The sequence below is a fragment of the Orcinus orca genome, chromosome 19 (genome assembly GCF_937001465.1).
Source record: "Orcinus orca chromosome 19, mOrcOrc1.1, whole genome shotgun sequence".
In the NCBI taxonomy this organism is placed as follows: domain Eukaryota; kingdom Metazoa; phylum Chordata; class Mammalia; order Artiodactyla; family Delphinidae; genus Orcinus; species Orcinus orca.
The window spans coordinates 6,772,365-6,797,777 of record NC_064577.1 but is presented as its reverse complement, the minus strand read 5'-3'; the positions used below and the strand labels follow the sequence as shown (position 1 = coordinate 6,797,777).

Below are 25,413 nucleotides of genomic sequence, written 5' to 3'. Positions count from 1 at the left end.
GGAGATCATCCTGTTCAGCTCCTTCATTATACTGATGCCAGAGAACCAGAGAGGTGAAGCGATCTGCCCAAGGTCACACAGCAAGTTAAGACCGTAGACTCAGGATTAGAAAAACGAGGCCTCTTGACTCCTACCAGCCCTGTGCCCTTCCTTCTCTGGCCTCCTAGGCTACACCAGCCTGAGAGGAGGTGGGGCGCTCCAAGGAGGAGGCCAGAGCACACAGGGGGGCATTCAGGTGTCTGATGGGAAGGGGAGCTGTGGCTGTCGCTGCTCTGGCTGTGCCCATCTGAGGCACCCACCCTGGCTGGGGTCACTGTCCAGGAGAAAGACGGTTCCACCTTCTGGCTCAGGCATGAGTTCCACTCTCTCTCAACTAAAGCAGAATTGGTGAAATCACCGTGGGGCTACAGGGCCCTCCCAGCCTCTCTGCAGCAGACTCCCACCAGCAGCTCCCACGGCCACTTCCCACCTCTCTAGGCCCACCTTGGGGGACCAAGGACAATGGGGCCTTAGTCTAAGCCTTACTGGGATCCAGGACGGACTCTGGCTCTCTCCCGGGGACTGGGCCGGCAAGTTCCAGGCACGGGGACGTGTGTTCCTTTGGGTGCAAGGGAGCTGTCAGAACACGAACATCTTTCCAACTCCCAGCACGATTTGATGGGGAAAAGGAAGCCAAAATAGCACCTGCGGACCGGCTCCTGACAACCTGGGCATCCAGCAAGGCCACTCAGCAGAGGGCTGGGCCTTTCAGACTTGGGCGCCCTGACCAGCGCCTGGTAACTCCCCCACACCGGCACCTGCAGAAGTTGCTGGGCTCTTTCCAAAACGTCTGCCCTCCTGGGCCTTCACGGCCTCTGGAGAGTCCTGCACCACTGGCCTTGGGCAGAACTGGCAGGCTCAGCTCTCCCTGGTCCAAGGCCAACCAAAAGCTGGGGCACCAAGCCCAGCATGGCTGCCTGGCCAAGCCACCTGTGGACCACAGAGATGCTGGAGAGGGCCGATGCCCCTTCTAACCTCCCCAGGCGCCAAGAAACAGCAGCTTGCCAAGTGCACTCAGAGCACGGGTTCCTACCTGGGGATCCGTGACCCCCTCTGAAACAGCATACAGTTTGTGCATATGCGTGGCTCTGGGTCTGGGTGGAGCTCCGTAACTGTCATCACATTCTCAGAGTCGAGGACTCCTGCTCTGTGGAATCAAACAGGCCTCTTGGGAGCCAGCTTCGTGAAGTAGGGAACAGGGGGGGTCAGGAGGCCACCCGTGTGGCTCCAGGAGGAAGATCCTCTCCCTCTAGGGAGTACGTATGCTGGCTGCAGGGATGCAGGGAGGTCTCACTACTCCCCCTTCCAAGCCCCCAGCCAGCCAGCCTGGTCACAGTCCTGGGCCACACAGAGGCCAGGGAGGAAATGGCTGGCCGCAGGGGTCTCCAGCCCCGCGGGAGAGGCACTACTGTCCGCTTCCGACAGCTGAGGGATCGCTACAGGGGTGTGAATGGGCATGTGAATGGTGAAGACAGGATGCAGGTCCCTTCCCTCTGGTAAATAAGGTGATGGGGGGCAGGGAGGGAGAAAGGGGGTAGGGAAGAGAGGTGGGCAGCCGGGGCAGGAGAGGTATCTATCGGCGTCTAATAAGGTTTCAAGATCTTTCCTGATGCCCAGAGCCAGAGGATGAAGTGAAAGTAAATGAGCCCAAGACATCCCTCTATACCCCGGCACCCTTCTACCCTCAATGCCTGGAACAGCCAGTGAATGGCCGGCTGAGCCCTGGGGACATGCACATGGTTTGCATACCTGATGCTACCTGTTAGGAAACTGTCAGGTTATATTACAGACTCTGGGAGGGGTCTGGAGCTGTCCTGCAGTTGCGATCAAGATGACAAAGAAAGGGACCCTCCTGAACCCTAGGCTCCCCAGACTAGTGGCCCAAAGAGGGCTCCCCATCCTGCCTTTCTTTGGGTTGCACCTCTGACCTTCCCTAGAAGTAGAGGGGAGCAAACCCCACCTCAGAGCAGGTGGACTCGTCCTGGAGCTCAGCAGGAAACATCTCAATTCACCTTGCTGGCCTCTGGTTTCCTGAGAGAAGCTCTTGGGTGGTGGGGAATTCCCAGACCCATGTGGCAACCCCTCCAAGCAGAGGCAAGGTCATCAGGAACCATCCTCAACTCTCCCCCACTCCCCTGGACCCTGCCAGTTCAGCCTGAGTCCCTGCCAGTTCAGCCTGAGTCCCTACCTCCAGCCAGTATCTGGCCTGGTCTGGGTCTGGACGTCTTCACCTTGGCTGCAGGGCAACAGTAGGGGCATGGATTCCTGTCCCTCCCCACCCCCGCTGCCCAGAGACAAAAACTTCTGGCCTGGACGCTGCTTCCCTGGGGGCACTCCTAGCCTCTCTGGCTCCCACGTGACCCCATTAAAACCTTTGGACACTTTGTGGGGCAGGGATGGGATTCCTCGTTCAGTCCTTCTCCCTCCCAAGTGCAACCTAAGGATCTAGAAACAAGCAGGATGGGAGGAAGACCAGGCACTGAGCCTGGTCTTGAGTGTGATTTAAAGCCAAAAAAAAAGGAAAAGGAAAGCAGAAATGTGAAGTTAAACGCTGAGAGCACTGGCAGAACCCACAAACTCAAATGCCACGTGTCTCCTCTGCTCAGTGCTTGCACAACAAGCCAACTGCCAAGTCAGAGTCTGGAGTGAGGCTTCAGCCCCAGGACTCTCCTCGGGGACAAGCACAACCCCAAACAGAGCCCCCCACTGAGGACACAAAGGAGAGCCTGTGAGTGGTCCCTACTGCCCCTCTTCCAGCAAGCGCAGACTCCTGGGGCCAGAGGCTCCACAGGCTAACACTGGGCTTTCTCCATTCAAACAGATTCTTCGGGCCCAGCACGGGGTCCCCAGATGACTCACATACGCCCCCCTCCAGGCTTCACGAATCTTTAGTTAAGTGGCAGCAGGAGGGCCACAGGTGTCTCAGGCATCCACAGCATCACATCCTTGTGGCAAAGTTAAATGAGGAGTTAATGAGGTGACCCCTCCTGTCAGGCTGGGCAGTACCTGGCACCCTTCCCCCACCCACCTAAGCTGCTGCCTGATCCCAGCCCCCTCGTCTGGCAATGAGTCTGCTGCACTGAAAAAAAATAGGTTAATGCAGCTGGGGAAAGAAGGGAGGTGGGCAGCGGGTCTGGCTCCACAAGCCTGCCTGCTCCCCCACCAACCCCGGGCACAGCAAGGCAGGCACAGCAGGGTGAATGAATGTCCCTCTGTCCCCCACGGTACAGACCCTTGTGTCTGTGACACCAACATACTTTGTCACACAGCAGGAGCTAGAGGACTGAATCACCCGCCGCACAGAGCATCCCAGCGCCACAGCCACCCTGCAGTTGCATTGATGCCAATCAGCTCAGCAGCCCAGAGCCTGGCTGGCCTGCCACTCTTGCCGAGAGGGCACCATCAGACACAGAAGTGTCAGACGCCACCAGAGGTGAAGCTGGCTAAAGGATTCCTGAAGCGGCTTCTTGGTTTTGCTAGTCACTAATGCCCAGGGAAAAGAACTGGAAGTCTGGAGTTTCAAGGTTTAGAAACTGCCCCCTACCTGCCACCCCCCAACCCCAGCAAAGGGGCAGGTAAACCGGAAGGACTCTGTTTGGCTGGGACTGGGCCAGGAACCTGCTGGGTCACTTTCTCGCCAACCTCTACGTCTGGAAATGGACAATGAGCTTTGGGCTGGTGTCTGCTGGCCTCAGCAGGGGTTGGGAAGGGGGTACAGGCAGGGGATGGCTCCGGGCTTCCGGGCACAGACAGCTGCCTCAGCACAGAGGGGCTCTGGTAGCAGCTGAGGCCAGCAGGGCTCTGCTAGCCTCGTCCCTAGAGAGGCTGAAGGTGACACAGGGGCCAATGCAGGACAGCTCAAGTTGCTGCCCTGCCCAGCACTTTCCAGGACTGCTGTCCCCGCTGGGAGGTCACGTATGCCCCGTTGGAAGAGGATGAAAGTAGATAAGGAGACAACGGGCCCCAGATCACATCCTCTTGCAGGTGCCAGGAGCCTCTATGCTGGCTGGCAGTGAGGACCTGCGCAGAGGGACCCCCCTCGGGCCCCCACGGGAGAGCTTGTAAATCCCCCCCAGCAGCACAGACTAGCCAAGCCTCTGTCATCACTACCTGGAAGGACAGGCATGGCCCTGGCCAGCCGGGACAGGCACCCTGCGCCATTTGCTTAGGTCTACGGGTACCAAGCGCTCACTGTGTGCTAGGCGATGGCCTGGCTCTTCCTCAGACGCCCAATGCCAGGGCCCAAAGCCAGCCCTGCGGCAGCCTGCCCAGCTGCAGGACAGTCAGCTTCTATCTCAGACTTTCATCCCCGCCCAGGTCTGGGGCGGCAGGCAGGATGGGCAGTCTGCCCTGGCTCAGCTTGGTCTGAGCTGCCTGCTGGGTCAGGAAACCCCTGGCACACTGACTGAGTTGCCTGGTGCCTGACTAGCACTGGGCCAGCAGGCCTCTGGGTGGTCCCTGAAGAGGTAGCCTGTAGCCCCCAGACCCGGCAGCACCGCCAGTTCCCCACAACCCCAAAGAAACCTCACACGGCCGGTGGTACTGAGGTGCTTCCGCCGGTGCCCCTCTGCAGAAGGGGAGGCCACTGGACGCAGGGGGTCAGGTCTGGGCTGGGCGCTGTAGGGGAAACTGAGACCCAGGAGCCCCTCGCCCCATCTGTTCATATTTCTACCCGCAGAGGCGCAGAAAGCAGGCAGGCAGTCCTCTCCCACAAGAGACAGCCCCCCTCTTCCTGAGACAGGGACAGAGGCAGAGAGAGCGGGGCTCGGAGGCTGGGGTAGCAACAGCATTAATCATCACGTTAAGGCCACTGAGAGCCAACCCCAGCTTACCCCAGCCTCTGTCCCAGGGTCCCTCAGTCAGGTAGGAGGCGCAGTGAGCTCCGAGAAGGGGCCGCCCAGAGCCCCAGCAGGCCCCCCGCCCCCCTCAGTCCCTCTCGTCCACCCCCGCCGACCCCTCGAGCCCCTCGGGCACCTTCTGGCGGAGGAGCTTGCTGCGCACGCGGCCCCAGAGCCGCGCGCCGGTGTTGGGGGGCCGCTTGCTCCCCGGCTCCTCCAGCGGGTCCAGGCAGCAGCGCTCCAGGGGCTCGCACACCGCCTTCAAGCTGCAGTCGGGCTGAGGCAGGACGTCTGTCATGCCGGCGGCAGCGGCAAAGCCCGACCCGACGGCGAGCCTGCCTGCGGGGCCAGCTCAGCTCCGGGGACAGGGAGGCGGGGAGGCGGGGAGGCGCGGGGCGCCGGGGCTCCGGAGCCGCTGGAGGGAGGGTGGGAGCGGGCGCAGCCTCAGCCAGCCGCCGGGACTGTTACTCGAGCCGGGCAGGGAAGCGCATGGTGCGGGGCTCCGCTTTCTCCTCCCTCTGCGTTCTCCCTCCCCGGAGACACCGCTGGGGCAGCAGCGGCTCGCTGGTCCCGGCCAGGCTAGCGGGAGGCCAGCCCCGAGCGCGCGGCACAGCGCCCGAGGCTGCCGGGGAGCCCCCGCCCCCAGCCCCCCCCAGTGGAGGAAGTGACTCAAAAGAGGCGCGGGAGGCTGCCCCCTCCAAAACACCCAACCTCCCGGTTTTAACTCTTGGCAGGCTGGGCCTCCTCCACACCCATCCTTCGGCCCTCCCTCCAGCCCCTCCTAAAGTAAGTTTGACAAGCAGCACAACCAGCCAGGCCCTTCCCCTCTAGAGCCCTGGTTAACCCCTTCCCCACCAGGCGGCGCCTCGCTGCTGGGGTGTCTGCGGGAGGCTGGGGGAAGCCAGAGGGGGTCTGCAGAGCCCAGGGCTCAGGGCCAGGAGCCATCAACAGCTGCCCTTGTCCCGGGCAGAGGACCAGTCCTGCCCCGGGGTTCTACTCCTGCCCCAGATGCCTCCCTCAATGCCAACTCAGTGACAGGGTCCGACCCGCGTGGACTCCTGTGTAAAGGATAAAGAAGACCCTTAGCTGGGCAACCTCCTGGGCTCTAGCAGCCCCAGAGGGAATCAGCTACTATGGACCTTCTCTGGGGCCATGAGCAAAAAAATCCAAGGACGACACGGGTTACAGATGCCCAGCAAGAGGTGCTCCTCTCACGGGCCACTTCTAACCATCACTGGTGCCCTTCACCAGAAAAGCCAAAAAAAGGGCTGTGCTGCTGGGGGCAGAGGACGTCCACTGACAGAATGGCAACAAAAGCCACTCTGTGCTGGGTGCCTTGGGATAGAGAACTAGGAACTTGTTCTTGACTCTCAAGTTGATGTTCATTTCACAAGGTAACAAGCCAGTGTCCGGTGTTTGGAGAACAGAGAAAGGCCTGAACCCCAGACGATTAGGGTCCACACACCCCAGAGGCGTCCAGGCATCACACCCTGTAGAGCTTGGCACGGGGGGAGGAAGGAAACCAGTATTTTCGCAGTGCCAACCGTGAGCCGGGTCCCATGCAAAGGGCGTTCAAATATCTGCTGGTGTTGAAGACTTCTGTGCCATTGATGGTGTTGTTTAGAGTTGTGAGGACTGGGGCTCAGGGAGATGAAGTTCTCGCCTGAGGTCACGGAACTGCAGCTGGCTAGTGACAGGCCTCCTCCAAAGGCCCTGGCGCTCACAACCACTGAAGTGTGGCTGGTTCTCTGGATTCGGGGAAAAGAGGTGGGTCAGGCCACCAGGGCAGGTGGGTCGGGGCCCAGAAGCAGCCCCTGGCATCTGGAATGCACCTGCTGAATCTCAACCAGCGCATACGTCTTGGGGTTTATCATCAGAGCCCGCGGTGCTTTTGCAGAAAGGGGCGGCTTCACCACAGAGGGAGCCAAGCCTTGATCATGACAAGAGACGCCCTTCACCGAGCTTACTATGCGACAGGCACCACACTAACCCTCCACTTGGAGTACCTCACTCACTGCTCCCCCAACCTGAGGAAGTATGTCCTCACATCCCCATTTTTCCATCTGAGGAAACTAAGGGTATAGAGAAGCTAAGCCACTTGCCCAGACCAGCCTGGGCCAGGCCACGAACAGAGGTCTGGCTAGGCCCTCACCACTGTGATATCCCAGTGTGGCAGGGTCTGGTCCTGTGCTGCCTTCTGCCTGGAGGTGAACGTGGAGTCCTGGAACTCTGCTGGACTCTGGTGGTCCCTGCAGGGTGGGTGGGCCAGCCCCATCTCTTCTAGGGCTCCATGCTCCATACCTGCTTCTGCACAGTGCAGACAGGGCTGGGCCGCCAAGGCTGCACAGAGCCTCCTGCTACCTGAGCTAAAGTTGCCCAAAGCCAGTGCAGCTAAGTGGGGCAGAGCCACAACCGTTTTCCCAGTAACCCCTGAGTGGGACGGGGAGACCCACCAAGGCAGGGACATGCCTGTGTCCCCTGCCCAGCCGGGGCCTGAGCCACCCTTCTTGACCCACCCCTGACCTGTTCTCCCAGGGCACCTCTGAAGAGAATCTCCCTCCAGCCCCATGAGTGGCCAGCAGCTGCCCCCACCAGCTGCACAAAACCCACCTCCTCCAAGGGTTCACCCATTCCTGTGGTCTTCACCTCTTCATCCCAGTGATTTCATTCAAGAGGTACTGACTGAGGGCCTGGCTATGTGCCCAACCCTGGATAGGGGCTGGGGAATCACAAAGATGAATCAAAAGGCTGTGCTTGACAAAGCTGACAACCCAAAAGAGAAGAGGAGACAAAGGCTTAAACACCTCTTAACAGGAGGCAGAAAGGCATTCACGCATCTGGCATTTACCAATCGTGCACCTACCACACGTCACACCCAGATGGACAAAGCATCATTTTTGCCCTCAAGAAACCCAGTCTTATGCCGCAAGAACAGCACAGATCAAGTGCCACGAAAGCTGAGAGAAAGGAGAGGAAAATTCTAGCCAGAGAGAATCAGGGAAGGCTTCCTGGAGGAGGGGTTGGCATGGGCCAAAAGAGAAAAAAGGATCACCCTCCCTGGCTTTGCTCTGCATCCCTCAGCTAATGGGCAAGTGCTGGTTGTGTAACTGGCCGGTAAGGTGCCATTATAATTGCTAACCACGTTCACCTGCTGCAGACACATGGTGTGTGCTGGGCACTGCCAACTGTTAACTTCAGAACTGGCCCCTCACTGGCTTTCTAAGGTTCTCTGTCCTCTATCTGGGTCACATGCCACAGGATGCAGTTTGGGGGATGTTGAGTAAGGTGCGTCCCCCGCCAGGTGTGCGGGAGAAGGGGGGCAGTGCAGATCCTCTTCCCAAAGCTTTATACTTGTCTGTCTTAGGAACCCCAGGCTCAACACTTGTCTGGGTAAAGCAAGCTCTGATTGGATGAAAGATGGCCAACTGGTCTCCATGGTGACATAAGCGCCTTAGCAGATGGATAGCTGTTGGGAGGCTCTTCCCTTGAGATGCTCATCTTTCCTTCCTCCCTGTGGGCTGGGGGTTCTCTCTAGGGACAGCACAGATTTGCCTTCTCTTCCCCAAGCCTGACTCACTGCTTCCTGGAAGCAACGGTCTAGGAGCAGGCTGCAGCAGGGGGGTTGGGCAAGACAAATGATCCTAGTGAGTTCCTCAAAAGCAGCCGTCTGAGTTCTGCTCCCTCCAGCCCACCACAGACCCTTCCTCAGCTTCACTGGGTGGGCTAGGCTCAGGCTGTCCCGGCCACCCTGGAAGTGACGGCACCCCTTTCCCCTCTGTCCATCCTGGCAGAACCGGCCTCTGAGGATGAGCAAGGGCCCCCTGTCTGGATAAACAGAGCCTGGGTGGGAAGGCCCACATGAACAGATGTCGCTGCCTTTGGAATTAAAAACATTCCTAGTAGACTGTCCCATCCTCCCTCACCCCCTCCCCAGGCTCTCTGCCAAAGGAATGAGAGGGGCCATCCCCAGGGAGGTGCAGGGCAGGACCCTAGGTTACACCGAGGGAGGGGTCTATACCTGGGGTGGCTGGGACCGGCCACCCAGCACCGCTATGATTGAGGCAAAATCAGGCTAAAGTGATCAGCAGAGGCATCACTGAAGAAAAAAAAGGTCAACAGGGAATCTATGCAGCCTGAGCTGTGTGGGCAGGAGAGGCAGGGACTGCCACCAGTGCGGCGCGGTGACAGCTGGGGACGGGGACGGCTTCCAGGCAAATCCTCCAGCCTGTGAACGCGAGGAGGAAGTTTCTTTCGCAGAACCCTGGGATGCTGCTGCTACTTCTCTGGAGTGACCTCCTTTTCCCCACTGCAACGACTTTCATCTTCCCTTCAGCCCAGACTGGGACCCCGATTCCCTGCCCCTATCCTCCAGCCACGTGACTTGAAGGCAGGAAAGGGGGTTTCTGAGCAGCCAGCTAGACCAGGGCCACAGGCACCCCAGCGAGGACAGCCTGGGAGTGAGGGGGAGGGGAGAGCCCCAAAGGGCCACCCGGAGAGGCTGGGTGCAGGAGCGGGAGCTGGAGAGGAGCCTGGGATGGCGCTGAGGAGGACTGAGAGGGGTGTGGGACGGGGTCAGCCAGGTGCGCTCCCTTCAGCCCCAGGGGAGCAGAGCTGGGAGGCAGGGTGTGGGTGGAGAGCAGGTGGCGTGTGAGGCTGGGAGGGCTGCAGAAAGGAAGCCCATGGTGGTTCCTGCCCAGAGACAGGCACCGGAGTCCAGCCCGAGAGAGAACCAGCAGGGCGGGCAGTGCACGGGAGCCCGGGGCCCACGCAGAGGGTGTGTGAGTTGGCAGGGAGGGTGGCACACCGCAGGGAAACTGTGAGAAAGGGGGGCGGGAGAGTCCCTTTAAAATGAATGGCCCTGGGGTCCCTGCATTCCTAACGTGTGTTCTCACCTTGTTCTGTACCGATCCTAACCCAAACTGTGGATCGGAAGGGCAGAGATCTTCAGACGATGAGAAAGTGAGACCCGTTTATGTTTTTCCATCCACACTTTTTGAGCATCTGCTATGTTCCAGGCCTGCATTAGGCCTGAGGACAGGAACCCTTTGCTCAAAGTCACTGAGTAGCCAATGGCAGAGCTGAGGCTAGAAGCTACTTTTTCGCTCATTTACCCATTCATTCATCACTGACTAGATAGCCACCACATGCCAGGTGGGGAGGACCCTGAACGGGTCACAGCTCACTTGGAGCTGTGAAACTCCAAACCGAGCCCTAGCCAACCCACCGCTGACCCGCCACCCAAGGAGATAAGTGCTAGCAACTGGGGACTCTTCCAGGCATCCAGGCCAGGACTCCGGGGTCTGGGCCCTGCCTGCTAACAGCTGTGCATGGGGTTACAGGTCTCTAAGGCCTGGAGCCTCAACTCTGTAGGTTAGTGGTTACCGGTAGCTTTAGATGGCCACCTGAGAGAGAGTTGGGGAGCGGCTTCCAGGATGTTGGGACAGGCGGCAGCCAGGAAGGACTCAAAGGTAGTCGCTCTGCAGCCCAACCTCAAGGTGTACCATGACCCTCCCGTCTCCCAAGGCCTGGCCTTGGAGTCAGAGGGCAGTGCAAAGCACGGGCTGTTCTGCACACAGCCTCACCCTCCACTCTGCCTGGCCAGCCCAGGCTGGTGTCTCGAGGGTGCCTGGTGGCTCTAGGAGAGGCTGAGACAGCCACAGGGCTTGCCTGCTTCAGGACTGCCCTAATGTCCTAATGGGCCCTGGCAACTCCTAGTAATTCTCACAGCATATTTGGTCACGGAAAAAGGGTGGAAAATCCACTTGAGCCTTTGGGAACATCTTGTATACCTAAAACAAAACCCACCAGGGATGGAGTGGGTAGAGTACACCCACCACACATCCATCCATTCCTTCCCACACAACTCATGGATGGAACTCACAGCCAGACTGACACCCAGACCCCCTTGGCCGCTTGCCTGCTCCCAGGACGGAGGCAGTATGGTCGGGGTCTCCCAGCACAGCCAGGGGCCTGAGCACCCCAGGGGGCCTCCCAGGCCGCAGACTGAAAACACAACAGCCTCAGGCAGGGGGGTTTGAAAGTAGGTCAGGGTCCGCTGAGCCTCCATGCTTTTTTTCTCTTTTGCTAATATTAAGCAACTCTTTTCCACCCACTCTGAGCTCCAAATGAACAGAAGACAGCTCCTGGGAGCCACGGAACCAGGGTGTGAGTCCTGCCTGGTCACTGTGGCAGCCACTCCCTCTCTCTGGGCTTAGTTTCCACACCTGTCAAACAGGATCTTGGACGAGACAAGTGGTCCGCAGTGAACTTTTTTTAAGCAGAGGATACAGCCCGCTTTCTTTCTAAATGAAACCTTAGGCCAAAGTCTCCCTGCCCCCAATCAGCTAACGGCAGAAGCAGGGAGCAGAGGCCCCTGGCTGAAGTGGGGTTTCAGGGCCCTACCCACTCACACTGCCGTTGTCCACCACTCCCTGCCTTGGGAGCACCTCCTCGGTTGCCCCAGTAATCCCCAAGCCCCGCAGACTCTGAAGCCTCTGGTCCTCCTTTAAGGACAGAGGCTTTAAAGGAGGACAGTTCCCATGAGAACTGCTATTCCTCTACCACGGCCATTGGCCCTCGCTCCCCTCCAGGGTGGGCAGATGTGGAAGTCGGGAGATTAGGGGCTTTTTAAGGAAACTTTTGGGTCAGAGTCCTGGATCCGAAGCTCATGTTTTATCTCTACTTTTCTCCCTGCTTTGGGAAAACTCTGGGCCTCTGCTTTGCTGGTGTGGGTTCCCTTCGGTGGCCTTACAATAGGATAACGCTTATCTCATGGAGTCAGTCTGGTTGGTGTTTTCTGGGTCACCTCCGGCCTGAAGCCAGTGTAGCTCAGCTCTTGCCTCCAAGGGTGTGAGCAGGCTATGCCTCGCTTCCCCTGTGCCAGCCCATGGGGAGCGGGTGGCACCTGGCGGTCAGACCCTCACCAAGAGCCCCCACTGCCCCCACGGCTCGTGCCACGGCCAGGCGGGGCTGGGTGAGGCGCTCAGGTGGGCTGTGCAGCGCCCACAGCGAGGGAGAGCCACACGAGGCGCCCCTGATCAGCATTCACGTACAGCCTCAGCCCTCACTCAGGGAGTCCCTGGCAATTCCCCTACTAAGTCCTTTTCTCAAAGGTTTTGAATAAAATCAAAGACAGGACCATCCCAGGAGGCTGAAGCTGCAGCCTCCGCCAGCAGCGAGGTGAGCGGTTACCGGGAGCGAGCAGTAAGCCAGGTACTGTTACCTCCCAGGACTCATCTGGTCCTTGCACAGGTTTGAGAGGGAACACACAGACAGGTCACCTCGCTGTTAGATGGTGGAGCTGCGATCAAACCTGGGTCTTCTGCTTCTGAGTCTAGGAGCCCCCGGGGCCCAGAGCTGGGAGAGCACCCTCTTTTGGTTTGTTGAAAGGCGGGATTGTTCTAAGGGCCTGAAGGAATCAGTTCCCAAGGTCCTCTCCAGATCAGCTTCTCTGTGCCTCTCACCTCTCCCAGGTAAGCAGGGGGCATTCCCACGCAGGGCAGGAGGCAGAGGAGACCCGTGCCTCCGTCTGCTTCCTGCCCAATGCTTCCTGTCTCCAGAACCCCCTGGGCGGAGCCCAGGCTCCCAAGATCAGGAACACCCGGAGACGGAGGTAGCTAAGCGGGGGCCGGAAGAGAGAGGTTGTCCTACAAGTGTCGGGAGGCCTTTGGACAGCCAGGGGCAGGATCCTACGAGATCCCCTCTCATAGGATCCTGCCCCTGGCTCTCCCGCATCCCGCTGCCCACTCTGCTCTCCAAGTACAACCGAGCCATCCAGAGACCTGCCTTGAAGAGGGACAGCAGGTGAGGCACTGGACAGTGAACGGGTCTGAAACAGCTCTAGTCACCTGGGCCCTGGGAGGAGGTGGTGTCAGAGGCAGGGAGAGGAACAGTCCTGGTGCCCCCGTCCCTCCCTGTCCATGTGCTCCTGGGCTGGCACAGTGGTGATGATGGCAGCGAAGGGAAGAGCCCCCCATGGACCTGCTGAGAGCAGGAGGCAGCACGGATATAAAACACGGCCTCTCGAGGCAGACGCTTCCCCTGGACGTGCACACCCAGCCCAGGCTGAAGGCAGGGGATGGGTCCATCTTCCAGGGAGAGGCTGGAAAGCCACACCCTGCATGGCCACTGCGGTGTCCCAGGGCAGGGAGCTGCCTAGCTGCCTCCCTGCTGGCAAGTTTTCTCCCAGCTGCCCTTCCCCCCAATCCGAGTCACAACCGGCCACTCTCAGGGGACAGGGCCTGGCTGTGGTCAGTGTGGCCTGAAGGATGCATGGGAGAAGGTGTTAAGGACACCCGGTAATGTCCCCTGTCTTTCCACACAGGGAGGGACCCAGGCACCCAGCTGTGAGGAGCCCAAGTGGAAGGGGTTCTGGGTCAACCAGGCCAATGCCCCAGAGCCCAGCTCCAGGGCAGTAAAGCTGGGATGCTTGACGCTTGGGCAGAGTCAAACGGGGACAACAGACACCTCGGGGGCCAGAGGGAGGGACGTGGGGTGGGGGAGCCCTCGACTCCTGCCCTAGCAGCCTCCCGACCTGCACTCACTCCGAATTTCCTCATGCCCTGCAGAGTAATTGAAACCAGAAGTAGTTCCCGCTGACAATGACCCCTTGTTCCCAGCTCATCACTCACTCTGGGCCTGACCGCACCATGCCGCCGAGCTGAACGCGGCTCTGAGGGGGATGAGCCCCGAGCTGCTCAGCCCGGGGCGGGGGCACAGCAGGGAACCTCAGGCTGGCAGGTCGTGAGGCCCCAACCTTGACCTCCTGCCCACTCCGAGGTCGGTTCATCAAAGCTGGTCTGACTCCAACAGCATAAGAAAACAGATGTGGCCTCAGCCAGCCTAAGGCCCAAACACAGGGGCCACTTGCAGGTGACAGCCTTTGGGAAGGGGGTTTGCTTGACAAGCTACACTCAGAATCCCTGCAGGAAGGCGGAGGACAGTGGACCTGGACCTGCCGGCTTGGGCAAAGGGCTATCATCACTAGACAAGGACAGGCCTTGTGCCAGGTCCTGTGCCAAGGGCCTCACGGACTTTCCCCTTCTGTTCTCTTTACCACCCATTTTACAGATGAGGAAACTGAGGCTCAGAGAGGTAAAGTAACCTGTTCTCCCAACTCATGAATGGAGAAAGCTAGACTGAAGCCCAGATCTGTCTGGCCTCAAAGCCCCTTCAACACTGACTGAATGGTCACAATTCTCCTCTGTTCTCTTCACTACATGGGGAGGGAGGTCCTGTTCATTCTTTGCATCCACCACACAGTGCCTGCCCCTTAGAGGGAGTTCAACAAACAGAAATGCGGGAATAAACTAGTGAAAGCGTGGATGTGCACGGACCAGCTCTTTCAGGGACATTCCATCCTTTGAGCCTCACAACAAGCCTCTGATAGAGGCACAGTGGGGATAATTGTCCCCATTTAATAGATGAAGAAACTGAGGCCTCCAAAGGTCAAGGGACCTGGATGCATCTTCCCACCCTCAGCCCAGTGTTCTTCCTACACTGTCAGGGTAACTGCACTCCACACTCCATCTATCTAAACCACTGACCGAGGGGAAGACAAACAAGTTAGGAAAGGAGGGGCAAGGAGACAGGGATGCCTAACCTGGGGGAGAGAAAGCCAGCGGGCGGCAGCTGTTTTCTTCAACTAGAAGAGGCTAATGGTGACAGATGTAAGTTTTTATATGTAGAATGGATAAACAACAAGGTCCTACTGTATAACACGGAGAACTATACTCAATATCCTGTGATAAACCACAATGGAAAAGAATATTAAAAAAAGGATGGGTATATATGTATAACTGAATCAATTTGCTGTACAGCAGAAATTAACCCAACATTGTAAATCAACTAGACTTCAATAAAAAAATATTGATTGAAAAAAAAAGAGGCTAGGGCTTCCCTGGTGGCGCAGTGGTTGAAAGTCCGCGTGCCGATGCAGGGGACACGGGTTCGTGCCCCGGTCCGGGAAGATCCCACCCACATGCCATGGAGCGGCTGGGTCCGTGAGCCATGGCCGCTGAGCCTGCGTGACCGGAGCCTGTGCTCCGCAACGGGAGAGGCCACAACAGTGAGAGGCCCGCGTACCGCAAAAAAAAAAAAAAAAAAAAGAGGCTAGGGCTTCCCTGGTGGCACAGTGGTTAAGAATCCACCTGCCATTGCAGGGGACACAGGTTCGAGCCCTGGTCCGGGAAGATCCCACATGCCGTGAAACAACTAAGCCTGTGCGCTACAACTACTGAGCCTGTGCTCTGGAGCCCATGAGCCACAACTGCTGAAGCCCGTGCACCTAGAGCCCGTGCTCTGCAACAAGAGAAGCCACCGCAATGAGAAGCCCACGCACCTCAACGGAGAGTAGGCCCCGCTTGCCACAACTAGAGAAAGCCCGCGCACAGCAACAAAGACCCAACGCAGCCAAAAATAAATAAATACATAAATAAAACAAAATCTTAAAAAGAGGCTAATGGTGACCAGTTGTGTCCTGGGGGGTTGGGGGGCCTGATCTCCTGTGACAGCTGGAGAGAGATGAGCAACCAGGGGTGGGGGAGGGGGCGTGGTAACCCTGGGTCTGGAGTGAAGAAGGCTAAGAAATCTGCATCCTCAGAGACCACGCTCTTCTCCACACTTAAAAGTAAGAAACTCTAAGGCGGAAACAACCCAAATGTCCATTGGTGGATGCATGGATAAACAAAATGTGATCTATACGTATAATGTTATGCAGCCTTAAAGAGGAAGGAAATTCTGACACACGCTGCCATACGACATAGATGAACCTTAACGACACTGTGCTAAGTGAAGTAAGCTAATCACAGAAGGATAAGTATTGCAGGATTCCACTTACACAAGGTACCCAGAAATCGTCAAAGTCATAGAAAGTAGAATGCTGGTTGCCAGGGGCTGGGGGAGGAGGAATGGAAAAGTTACTGTTTAACGGGTATGGAGGTTCCGTTTGGGAAGATGAAAGGTTCTGGAGATGGATGGTGGTGACGGTTGCACAACAGTGTGAATGTACTTAATGAATGCCTCTGAATTGTAAACCTAAAAATCATGAAAATGGTACATTTCATGGTATATGTATCTTACCACAGTTGAACAAAAAAATAAGAAGGTCTAGATATTGTCAGATGTACCAATCTGGGCTCTGAGAACACACCCAACTCCTGAAGGCAGGGGACTGGCCTTCATGACCTCCTCTGAGTGTCATTTCTAATAGCTCTGACCTCTCACTTCCAAGCTTCCAAGTGGTCAGGTCAAGAATGTCAAAGAAATCACCCTCCTTTCCCCTTCAGACACAGGCTCCAGGCTCCAGATGGGAAGAGGACAGAGGGCGAGGCTCCCAACGGGCCTAAATGTTGCAATGAGGGGGATGGGGTGGAGGGAGTGAGAGGGAGTTACCACTCCAGGCATTAGGACAGCTAGAGCTTCCTTCTTGGCCTGGAACCCTGTCCCAGCTCACCCCAGGGTCTTGAGCTCTCCTATGGCCCAGGGGACCACCCCTAGCAGGCTCACAGGAAAGTGTAGCTATGTCCCTCCAGAGGGAACAGGGCCGAAGGTTGGGGGCCCGTCCCCAGGCTTGTGGCTGAGCTGGGAAGCGGGGGAGCAGGGGCATGAAGGGGATCCCAGGTCTCAGACCCCTCTCTAGTCTGAAGTCAGTGGCAGGAACTGAGCTGTGAAGTCCTCAGGGAGAACTCTCCTCTCTGGCCCAGCCAGTCAACGAGGGCTGGATCCTGGGAATATGCTAATCAGCCTGGGAGCAGGTCCCAGTAGGGGACAGCACATCTGGAGCCTGGAGCAGCATGGTTGGAAATAGACTGGGACAAACATACAGGAGTCCCCTAGGGCCAGGGAGCCAAGGCAGAAGAAGGGGGGGCCTCCTGGCTGAGGGGTTCCTGGGCTGGGCAGGGGCGGGGCAGCAGGGAGGAAGCAGACAGTGGGGGTGGCCTGGATGGAGAAGTTGGAGGTCTGGGGAGGGAAGGGAGGGCTCAGAAATGCACCAAGCTGGTGGGATCTTCTACTAAATTTGCAGTGACGAAGGGCTGACCCCTAAGAGTCACAGGCTGACATCCAGGTCTCCCCCTGCCCCGTTCACTCATTTGCCCAGCAGCTGCCCAAGCACCACCAAACTGGGATCAAGATCCCGAATCTGGAGCCTTTGCTCAACCACTAATGAGCTGTGTGACTGTGGCTACGTCACTCACCCTTTCTGGTCTCAGTTTCCTTCTCCCCTCAAAACAGGATTGGATGAAATGCCCTCCAGGATTCCTTCTGGCTATAACCCTACCGATCCCCCTTTTTTCGTTCATTCCTTCAACCTCCCTCTTACTTGCACGGCTCACAACCCCTCCAGCCCAGGGCAGGCGGGCTCCTTAATTTCCTGGGATACTCCCTGTGCATTCCTGCCTCCCTCCCTGCTCTGGGCCACGTGGGCCCTTCCCCCAGAATGCCCACCCCGCTGCTCTCTGCTGATGCAGAGCCTGCCCACCTTGCTAGAACAGCAGAGCCTTAAAATGGTAATTAATGTGCTGGCCATTATGTAAATGATTTTTATAAAGTACTTTGGACAATGTAACAAGAAAGGTAATTATAAAGACTACGTTCAGACCGAGAAAAAAGGGGGTTTATGGTAATGCTACTTGAAAACAGAAAAAAAAAATACGCACCATCATTAAAACCATATAAAAATCTGTATACCTGAGGAAGGGAAAAGGCACAAAATAAGATGGCTGTTTCAGAGGAGTGGCAGTAGGGACGGTCAGTGATTACGTTTCAAGTCTCATTATTATTATTGCAATTCTCTTTCTAATATAAACACTGCTTTTGGAATTTAAAAAACCCAGTGCTCTCAAATCCCTCACTCCACCTCCTCCTGGAAGCCTCCCTAACTCCAGCCCACAATGATCTCTCCTTGTTTGAATTCCTGCAGCACAAGTTTCCATCTCATTATGCAGGGAACGGTGGGAGGCTTGCCCTGGAGAGGGCAGGGCAGGGGCTCTGGAGACTCCAGGCTCTCCTACCCTCTGGCTGCCTGGCCTTGGGCAGGTTCCTTAACCCTTTCGTGCCTCAGCTTTCTCATCTTTAAAACTGTGATAACTTTCCTACCCCACAGGGTACTGTGAAGATCCCCCAGGGTAACAGCTGTGAGCATTAGCCCAGTGCGGGCTCACGCAAAGCTCTCTGATGTGACCACCCCCACCCCCACCCCCACCCCCACCATCAGCAGCCCAGCATCACCACCATCTCCAGCATCGTTATTGGCACCTTGCCTTGTTCCCTAGTGGCGTGGCATATATCGATACTCTCGTCTTTCCAATCTGGCAGTCGATTCCCTGAGGCCAGGCCCCTGCACCTCAGAGCAGCCAGTCCGTGAGGGGCACACTGCAGAAGCAGAGGAAGTCCCCCTTCCCTGGCTCTTTTCCACGCACACTCATTCTGCTTCCTTCCAGGTACACCAGGCAGACACGTCCCCTGAGGGGAGCTAAGAGGACTCCAGACAAAGGCTGGAGAGGGATGCGGGGCTGGGAAATCACCCCAGCTCCTTCTCCAGGCCACTAGCCATGCAGTGCCCTTCACCCAGGCTGGGGCGTCCCCTGATGAAGGCCTGGGCCATGGAGACACAGCACAGAGGAGGGAGCAGGGCCTTCCCTGCTCACCGTCAGCGGAGGCACCAGGGCCTCAGTGTCCTCATCTATAACATGGGGTGGGTACGACCATCCTTTCCCTCACAGAGCTGTCGCAAGGATCACACGAGAACATTTGGGAACGGGCCTCCAAGAGCACAAGTGCTGGACACACATGTTGGTGATTAGCGCTGCCATTTGTCTGTCACTAACTGCTGCCCCTTCCTCACCCCCCAGCCTGCCGCTGCAGGGTCCCTGCCCCCATTGCCACATGAGGCCAACCCAGAGAGGGAGACTCATCTTGGAGCAAATGCCTGGAGCTTAGGAGACGGGATCCCTCGCTGTTCTCTAGATGAGCTGAGGGAGGACAGGCTTAGAAAGAAGTGGGAGCAACAGGAGCGGGCCTTCTTCCCCTGCCTTGCTTTCAGGCCACCTGAACATCCCCTGAACACGGCCCCTACTGTGAGGCCACCTTTAGCTCCATCCTCGGCGCCCGCTGAAGGGGAACAGGACCGAGGGCCAGAGGCTGGTTCCAATTCTCTTCCTTGGACACGAGGTGGGAGGGGAGGTGGGAGTGAGCTGTGGGAACAGACACCGTTCTGTGGCTCCGTGGGGTTCAGTGCAGTCTCTCCAACCCAGCCCGGTCATCCTGGGTGGCTCCGAGGGTAGTCCCAGGGTGAGAGGACTTTCCAAGGCATGGCACACCCCTGGTGGGGACAGCCCGCCCTCTGACCCACAGGAAGGAGGGCAAGACAGCTCCACATCTGAGGACAAGGCCTGGGCCTTGGGGAGTTGAGGGCTGGGAAACTTCACAGCCCTCCAGAGGACGCTGTCTCTGAACCGGAGGCTCACAGGCCCAGGTCAGCTGGCAGCAGGAAGGTTTGTGTTTCTTTTAATATCAACTCCCAGGCATTTAACATTCCTCGAAGCTTAAACACAGAAACATTTTCCTTACCAGACTGTGCTTTCTGCTTTGCCAAACATAACCTGGCTTCCTCCCCTTCCCCCACCGCCTCCATCTGCTCCTGTCTCCAAGATGTAATGATTTATGGTGTGTTTCCCCTGGGGCCCGTGCAGCTGACAGCGGTGAGAAGGAGGGAAGCAACAGGGCTGCAAGTCCAGGTGGGGACAATGCCTTCGAGCCCTGGAATCCGGGTGCTGGGGGGTTGGCGCCCACGGTGCTTACTGAGCTGGCTGCCCAGGACACCCTTTTAAACTCTTCCATCCTGCAGCCACTAAATGACCCAGGGGCGTGGCCACCGGTCACGCTTCTTGGCTGGGTATCTCCCGGGGCTGGACGGGCCGGGGATGTGCAGATGGGGCCCCCATCCTCATCCCTGCAGGAAGTAGCTTCCCGGGACTGAATCTAGAGCTCACTCTCATCAGCTCCCATTTCCTAAATAATGAAGGACCGGCTCATGGTTGCCTGGCAGCACTATCTCCCTGGCAACGGTGCTGAAGAGTGAGGTGCAGGTCCCCAGCATTAAGAAGGGATGTGCTCAGGAACATGGGGTGACATGAGGCAGATGGCTGGGTCCCCGCTGAATGATGCCATCTCCCTTGTTCAAACACAGGAGCCTGAGACAGGGGCGGGGGCGGGGGGGCGCACGCAAGTCCCCAAGGGGACACTGCCACCAAGGACACCCAGCCAAGAGTCAGGTACCAAGCTCTGCAGCCTCAACAGTGCATCAGAGAACAAATGCTTCCTGTGAAAGAGCATCATTCTGCTCCCCGCACCCAGATCACATCTGGGGCAACCGTTAAGAAGCCTGTATGTATACGTATAGCTGGTTCACTTTGTTATAAGGCAGAAACCAACACACCATTGTGAAGCCATTATACTCCAAGAAAGACGTTTAAAAAAAATACTTAATTAAAAAGAAACCTAGAGTACCCAAGGCCCACAGCTCAATGGCAGGGTGTCAGTTACCATTTCCTTTGACTTCACGGTCAGAGAATCCACACCCGAAGCAGGCTACTTGTGTCAAAAGCACGAGGCCATACAAGGTGCCAGACGGAATGTGGATAGCTCCACACTCAGTGGCACCCCTCCAAGCCTGCATCCCCTTGACAGGTAAGTGCACAGCAGCCATCTTCAAAACTGGCAGAACTTCCAAAGACACAGGCTGCAAACAAAGCCCTTTTCCCTCTGTACATTTGTAAGGCACTGAAAAACGTAGCTGAGGCATATATACTCTCACCCTGCCCCTGCTCGTACCACAGGACCCACCCTAAGCCAATGAACTCCTGGCACAGGTGAGTCAGCCCAGCAACCCTAGCAACAGGTCAGAGACCAGCCCCCAGCAACTCAGCTGGATCCTAAGCCCTTCTGGTCCAGTGGCCAATGCTTGGGGGGGGGGGGGGTCTCACTCCTCCCATGGGAGACAGGGCTAATCCAACACAGCTCTCACGGATACAGCCTCAGAATCCTTCTTAACACAGTGTTCCTGGAAAAAGCCACTAGTAGGCTAAAGATGGGAGGCGAAAACAAAGGTAGCTGTCATCCTTACTGTCCGTCCTGCAGGAGTGTGGACGATCCACTGGCACCAGATGTGGAAGCCCAAGGAACCAGGCACATGTGGGCTTCTGGGGTTAGAATAAGACACCATCTCCAGCAGGGGAGAATAACCACCTCGGGGAACGCTTCTCAGAACAGCTTTGAACCCAAGTCACAAAAGGCCAATCACCCTGACCAAGAAGGTGGAGGAGAAGGACGCCTTCCCCACTGGCACCACCTCCTGACAGCTCCCCGAGCCTTGCCCTGGTGCCCTGGCTGTGCCTGCCTCTCACCTGGATCTGCCCTTTGCCCATGATCTTGTCCACGATCTCGTTGTTGTCCTTGTTGACCTTAGTCTTGTCATAACACTTCTCGTAGCACAGGATCCTCAGGGACTGAGACCCTTCCAGCTCAATCTCGAACTCCTGGGGAAAGATGGGACAGGGTCCTGAACCTCCAAAGCTGACCTGGCTTCCCAGTGGCTTCCCGCCCCACCATTGCAAGGGTGAGAGGGGGTGAGGTAGGGCTATGAGGACCGCCGTGAGGCCTGGCGCAGCGTCCTCTTTCTCTGGAGATCCAGAGGCCTCCGAATCGCTGAGGAAGTGGAGTTTAGGGCTTGAGCTGTAACGCCGTAAATACAAACCCGAGATCAGAGCCAGAGGAGCAGGGAGGTGGGGGCAGAGGGGGCAGAGGGACAGAGCTGGCCCAACAGCAGGCTTGGCTGTCCTGGACCAGCCAATAGCACATGAGCACCAGGAGTGGGATGGGCACGGTGGGGGACAAGCCCAGGGGTCCCCATGGGGACACCAGCCCCTCCACTCACCTCGTCCCACTTGGGCTCTGTTGTGTCCCGGAACACCCTGGTTTTGGCTTTGCTGACAAAGTAGCCAAAGGAATCCACCTCCAGGGTACAGTACAGGTCTGCGGGGGGACAAGCAGAGACACACCGAGTGAGGCCCGAGGCTCAGGAACCCGGGAGGGAAAGGGGGATCACTCATCGGTCCCCCCAGCATCCCCATGGGCGGTCTGCAAATCCACACACTCCCTCCCGGGCTCAGGCCCTGGCAGTCTTCCCCTCCATGGGTGGTGCCAAGGCTGTTTCCCAGGGTAATGGTGTGTGTTGGAGGGTGGCTTTGGGGCACTACAGCCAATCCTCTGCAGTGTGAATCATGAGGCCAGGGGCAGAGGTCAGAGGATGGACATAAGCGCCCCTCCCAGGCCCCAGGAGGTGCCCAGCTGGGCCATCCTCCATCAGAAGGGCTTTCCTACAGAAGGGAGAGCGGGTACAGCCATCCCTGAGTTGCCTCTAACTGGGTATGACAGAGACTAGATGTAACCGGGTATCCGAGCCCAACAGGCTGTGAGCGCAGGTAAACAGGGGAATGACGCGGAAGGCCTGACGCACCCTGGCCTCCATCAGAGCAGAGACGCGTCTGGGTGGCTGAGAGATGGAGGGGCGTGAAGGGCCCCTTAACTGATTCTGCTACGAGCGAACCCTTTGTCAGGGGCCAGGGGACAGTTCCTGGGATAAAAGGAAGGGCTTTGCAGTCAGACTGTCCAGGTCAAACCCCAGCTCTGCACAGACCCCCTACCTCTGTGCCTTCCTGCCCTCATCTGTGAGTCAGGAATGACGACGGTGCCTGCACCCCAGGCCTAATGTAACGAGTTTACTATGACAAGAAGCCGTGGCTGAAGATTCCCAAGGCTTAACTCCCTGAGTCAGAATGAATGCCTGAGTGGGTCAGGGGGCCGGGGGAAGGAGAAGGCGAGGACGGTCTGGAGGTGAGGGGAGACCCTGTAGCAGCACCTCACCCCATGTCTGAGCACCCTGACCCAGTTTGAGAGGTAAAACCCCTGCTCTGGGGGAGTGGGATGCCCCACCCCAATGGGCCTGCTCCCTGAGGCCCATCCCAGCCAAAAGGATGCAGAGAGACAGTAAGCATGAGACATCTGGGCACCTGGTCCAGCTCAGTGGGCTGCAGACTTGGGTGTGTGTCACAGCCCCAAGGAGCTGACTGACCAGGGATATTCCTGGGCCACCCCCTCGCCAGGGGATTCTGTGGGTGTGGGGAGGGTCCTGGAAGCTGTCGCATGTACCACCAGCACAGCCTGGAGTGATGAGAGGGGTGGTCCTGGCCATATCGAGAGAAGGGCTGCTCTAGAGGCAAAAACGTGGGCTTCAGTGTCAGAGACATGGATTTGATGCCACCACCTGTGTGCCCTACTGGGCCACCTGGGAAAGTCCCTGGAGCCTGCTGGGCCTCAGCCTCTTTGTGTGCCAAGTGGGAATGGCATCAGTGACCTCAGAGGGATGCCAGGAGAATCAGAGCAGATAACGCACCTGAAAGTGCTTTGAACGTGTCAAGCACTATCCACTTGCTGGCCACGTGTGCGTTTTCTCCAGCATCTAGTAAGGGACCGAGGCACACAGTAGGTGTCTGGAAATAAACTACTTTGTTCAGCATTTCTGAGCTCCTGTTCATCCAAGGATTAAGGAGATGTGGTTTCTGTTCTCTACGAACTCATAGCAGAAGAGGCAAATTTTTTTTTTTTTTTTTGCCGTATGCGGGCTTCTCACTGCTGTGGCCTCTCCTGTTGCAGAGCACAGGCTCCGGACACGCAGGCTCCGTGGCCATGGCTCACGGGCCCAGCCGCTCCGCGGCATGTGGGATCTTCCCGGACCGGGGCACGAACCCGTGTCCCCTGCATCGGCAGGCGGACTCTCAACCACTGCGCCACCAGGAAAGCCCGAAGAGGCTTTTAAGTGACAAAACAGTATGACAGGTGCTGCCCTGGGGTGATGGGAACACAGAGAGGGGAGGCAGATTTACTGCAGGAATTCAGGCTTCACAGTGAATGTTTATTAAATGACTGTTTGCGAGCCAATGGCATAGCCTCTCCGTGGTGCTCTGCAGGGAAAGAGGCAAAGGGCAGATCTCATCCGCCAGAGGGGAAAAGAGGGAGTGAGAGGAGTCAGGAGCCCTGGGTTTCTGATCCTACGTGATGTTAAGTCCTTTTATCTCTCTGTGACTCAGTTTTCTCATCTGGCAAATGGGGAGAAACTTAGCTGTCTAACTGACTCACAAATTCCTACAGGGAGAAAAATTAGATAAAAATGGAACTGTATTTTGTGAAATACTAAGAACTGCACTGATGTAGTAGATGGTGATTTAGAAGGAAAAAGAAGTGTGTGTGGCAGTGTGCTGGCACTACACATACAGGTCATATTTAAGCCTGCTCTTAGGTCTGTATTAACAAGCATGACTGCCTTTTATGGAGAAAGAAGCTGAGGCTCAGAGAGGTTAAGTGACTTGCCCAAGGTCACACAGCTTGTAATCGGCAGATGTGGGATTGGAGCCCCGTATTTCTGATACCTGGGGGTGGGGAAGGGCTTGGGGAAGAGCAGACCTTGGAGACAAAGGGCAGGGATGATCTCCCGCCAAGAGGAGCTGGTTCCTGGCCTTTGGGGGAATGCCCCACATCTCAGAGGAGCTGGCAGAGCCCCAGCCTGGGCAGACAAGAGCAGAGCAGGTGAGCAGTGGGAGGCCCTATGCAATGGGTCCACAGGGACTTTCTGTGAAAGGATGAACAATGGTCCACCCAGCCTCTCCCTGGGGCTGCTGGTCAGGGGTACTTACTGGCTGACTGTTTAAACCCCTTGGCAGAGTGGACGATGACATGGAGGAAGCCATAGAGTCCTGGAGACTCGTCGTCTGCAAGAGAGAAAAGCCCCCAGGGAAGGGGGTGATGAGAGGCCTGCTTCTTCCCCTCCTCACCCCAGGCTGGTTGGATGCAGAAAGGGCGGGAGACAGTCTGTGCCTTGGTCCGACAGCACCACCTGGTGGCCAGATGAAGAAGCTGCCACAGTCCACTGCTTCCGGGAATGTGGGCCGATGCTCCTTTCTCCCTCCACTCAGCCTGGGTGGCCAGTCCACACCTTCCTCCTGGGCCAGGGACTTCGTCCCATTTCCCGCGGGGCACTTTCCCTCTCCCATGAATCCTGCCTAACCCTGGCTGCCCGACTCAGCTTAGCTTTCCAAATTTGAAATTAACCAATATTAAGTCACTCTGTGCCAAGCAAAGAGAAGGTCCAGCTCTGCCTCCTCTTTGGGACATACGGGGCAGATGACCCCCACTGTGGAGGAGAGCTTGCTTTCAAACCCCTCCCTTACTCCAGAACCTCCCACAGGCTCCTCAGCTTGAACAACATACTCCCTTGTTTGGCATTCAAGGCCTTCTAAGATCTGATCCCTGGAAACTTTTAGCCGTATTTCTCATACACTACTCTCATCCACCTACCCTTCCCCTCCGCCACCACCCTGCTCCATGAACTGGCTTCCATGAACTGACGACCTCAGGAACATATTAACAACACAATCCCAGTGCACCAGGGCGCCAGATCTTCTCTCCAGCCAGAGGTGGCCAG

General features: G+C 57.2%; 1 protein-coding gene and 1 long non-coding RNA gene across 5 annotated transcripts in view; one reads left to right on the top strand and one right to left on the bottom strand.

Annotated features, from left to right (window-relative positions):
- ABR (ABR activator of RhoGEF and GTPase) overlaps positions 1 to 25,413 on the bottom strand; it is a 178,057-nt gene that overhangs the window by 17,443 nt on the left and 135,201 nt on the right. For 3 of the 4 annotated variants that reach the window (XM_004267086.4, XM_033423303.2, XM_004267088.4), the window contains 3 exons: positions 24,626 to 24,700; positions 21,811 to 21,908; positions 21,281 to 21,412 (listed from right to left, as the gene is read on the bottom strand). In XM_004267086.4, the coding sequence (XP_004267134.2) occupies positions 21,281 to 21,412; positions 21,811 to 21,908; positions 24,626 to 24,700 (305 nt within the window). Of the gene's footprint in view, positions 1 to 5,013; positions 5,462 to 21,280; positions 21,413 to 21,810; positions 21,909 to 24,625; positions 24,701 to 25,413 lie in introns of those variants that run through there. The other variant, XM_033423304.2, reaches the window with a different exon arrangement.
- Positions 1 to 25,413, top strand: part of LOC125962089 (uncharacterized) — a 279,527-nt gene that overhangs the window by 127,116 nt on the left and 126,998 nt on the right. The gene's annotated exons all lie outside the window — the stretch shown is intronic.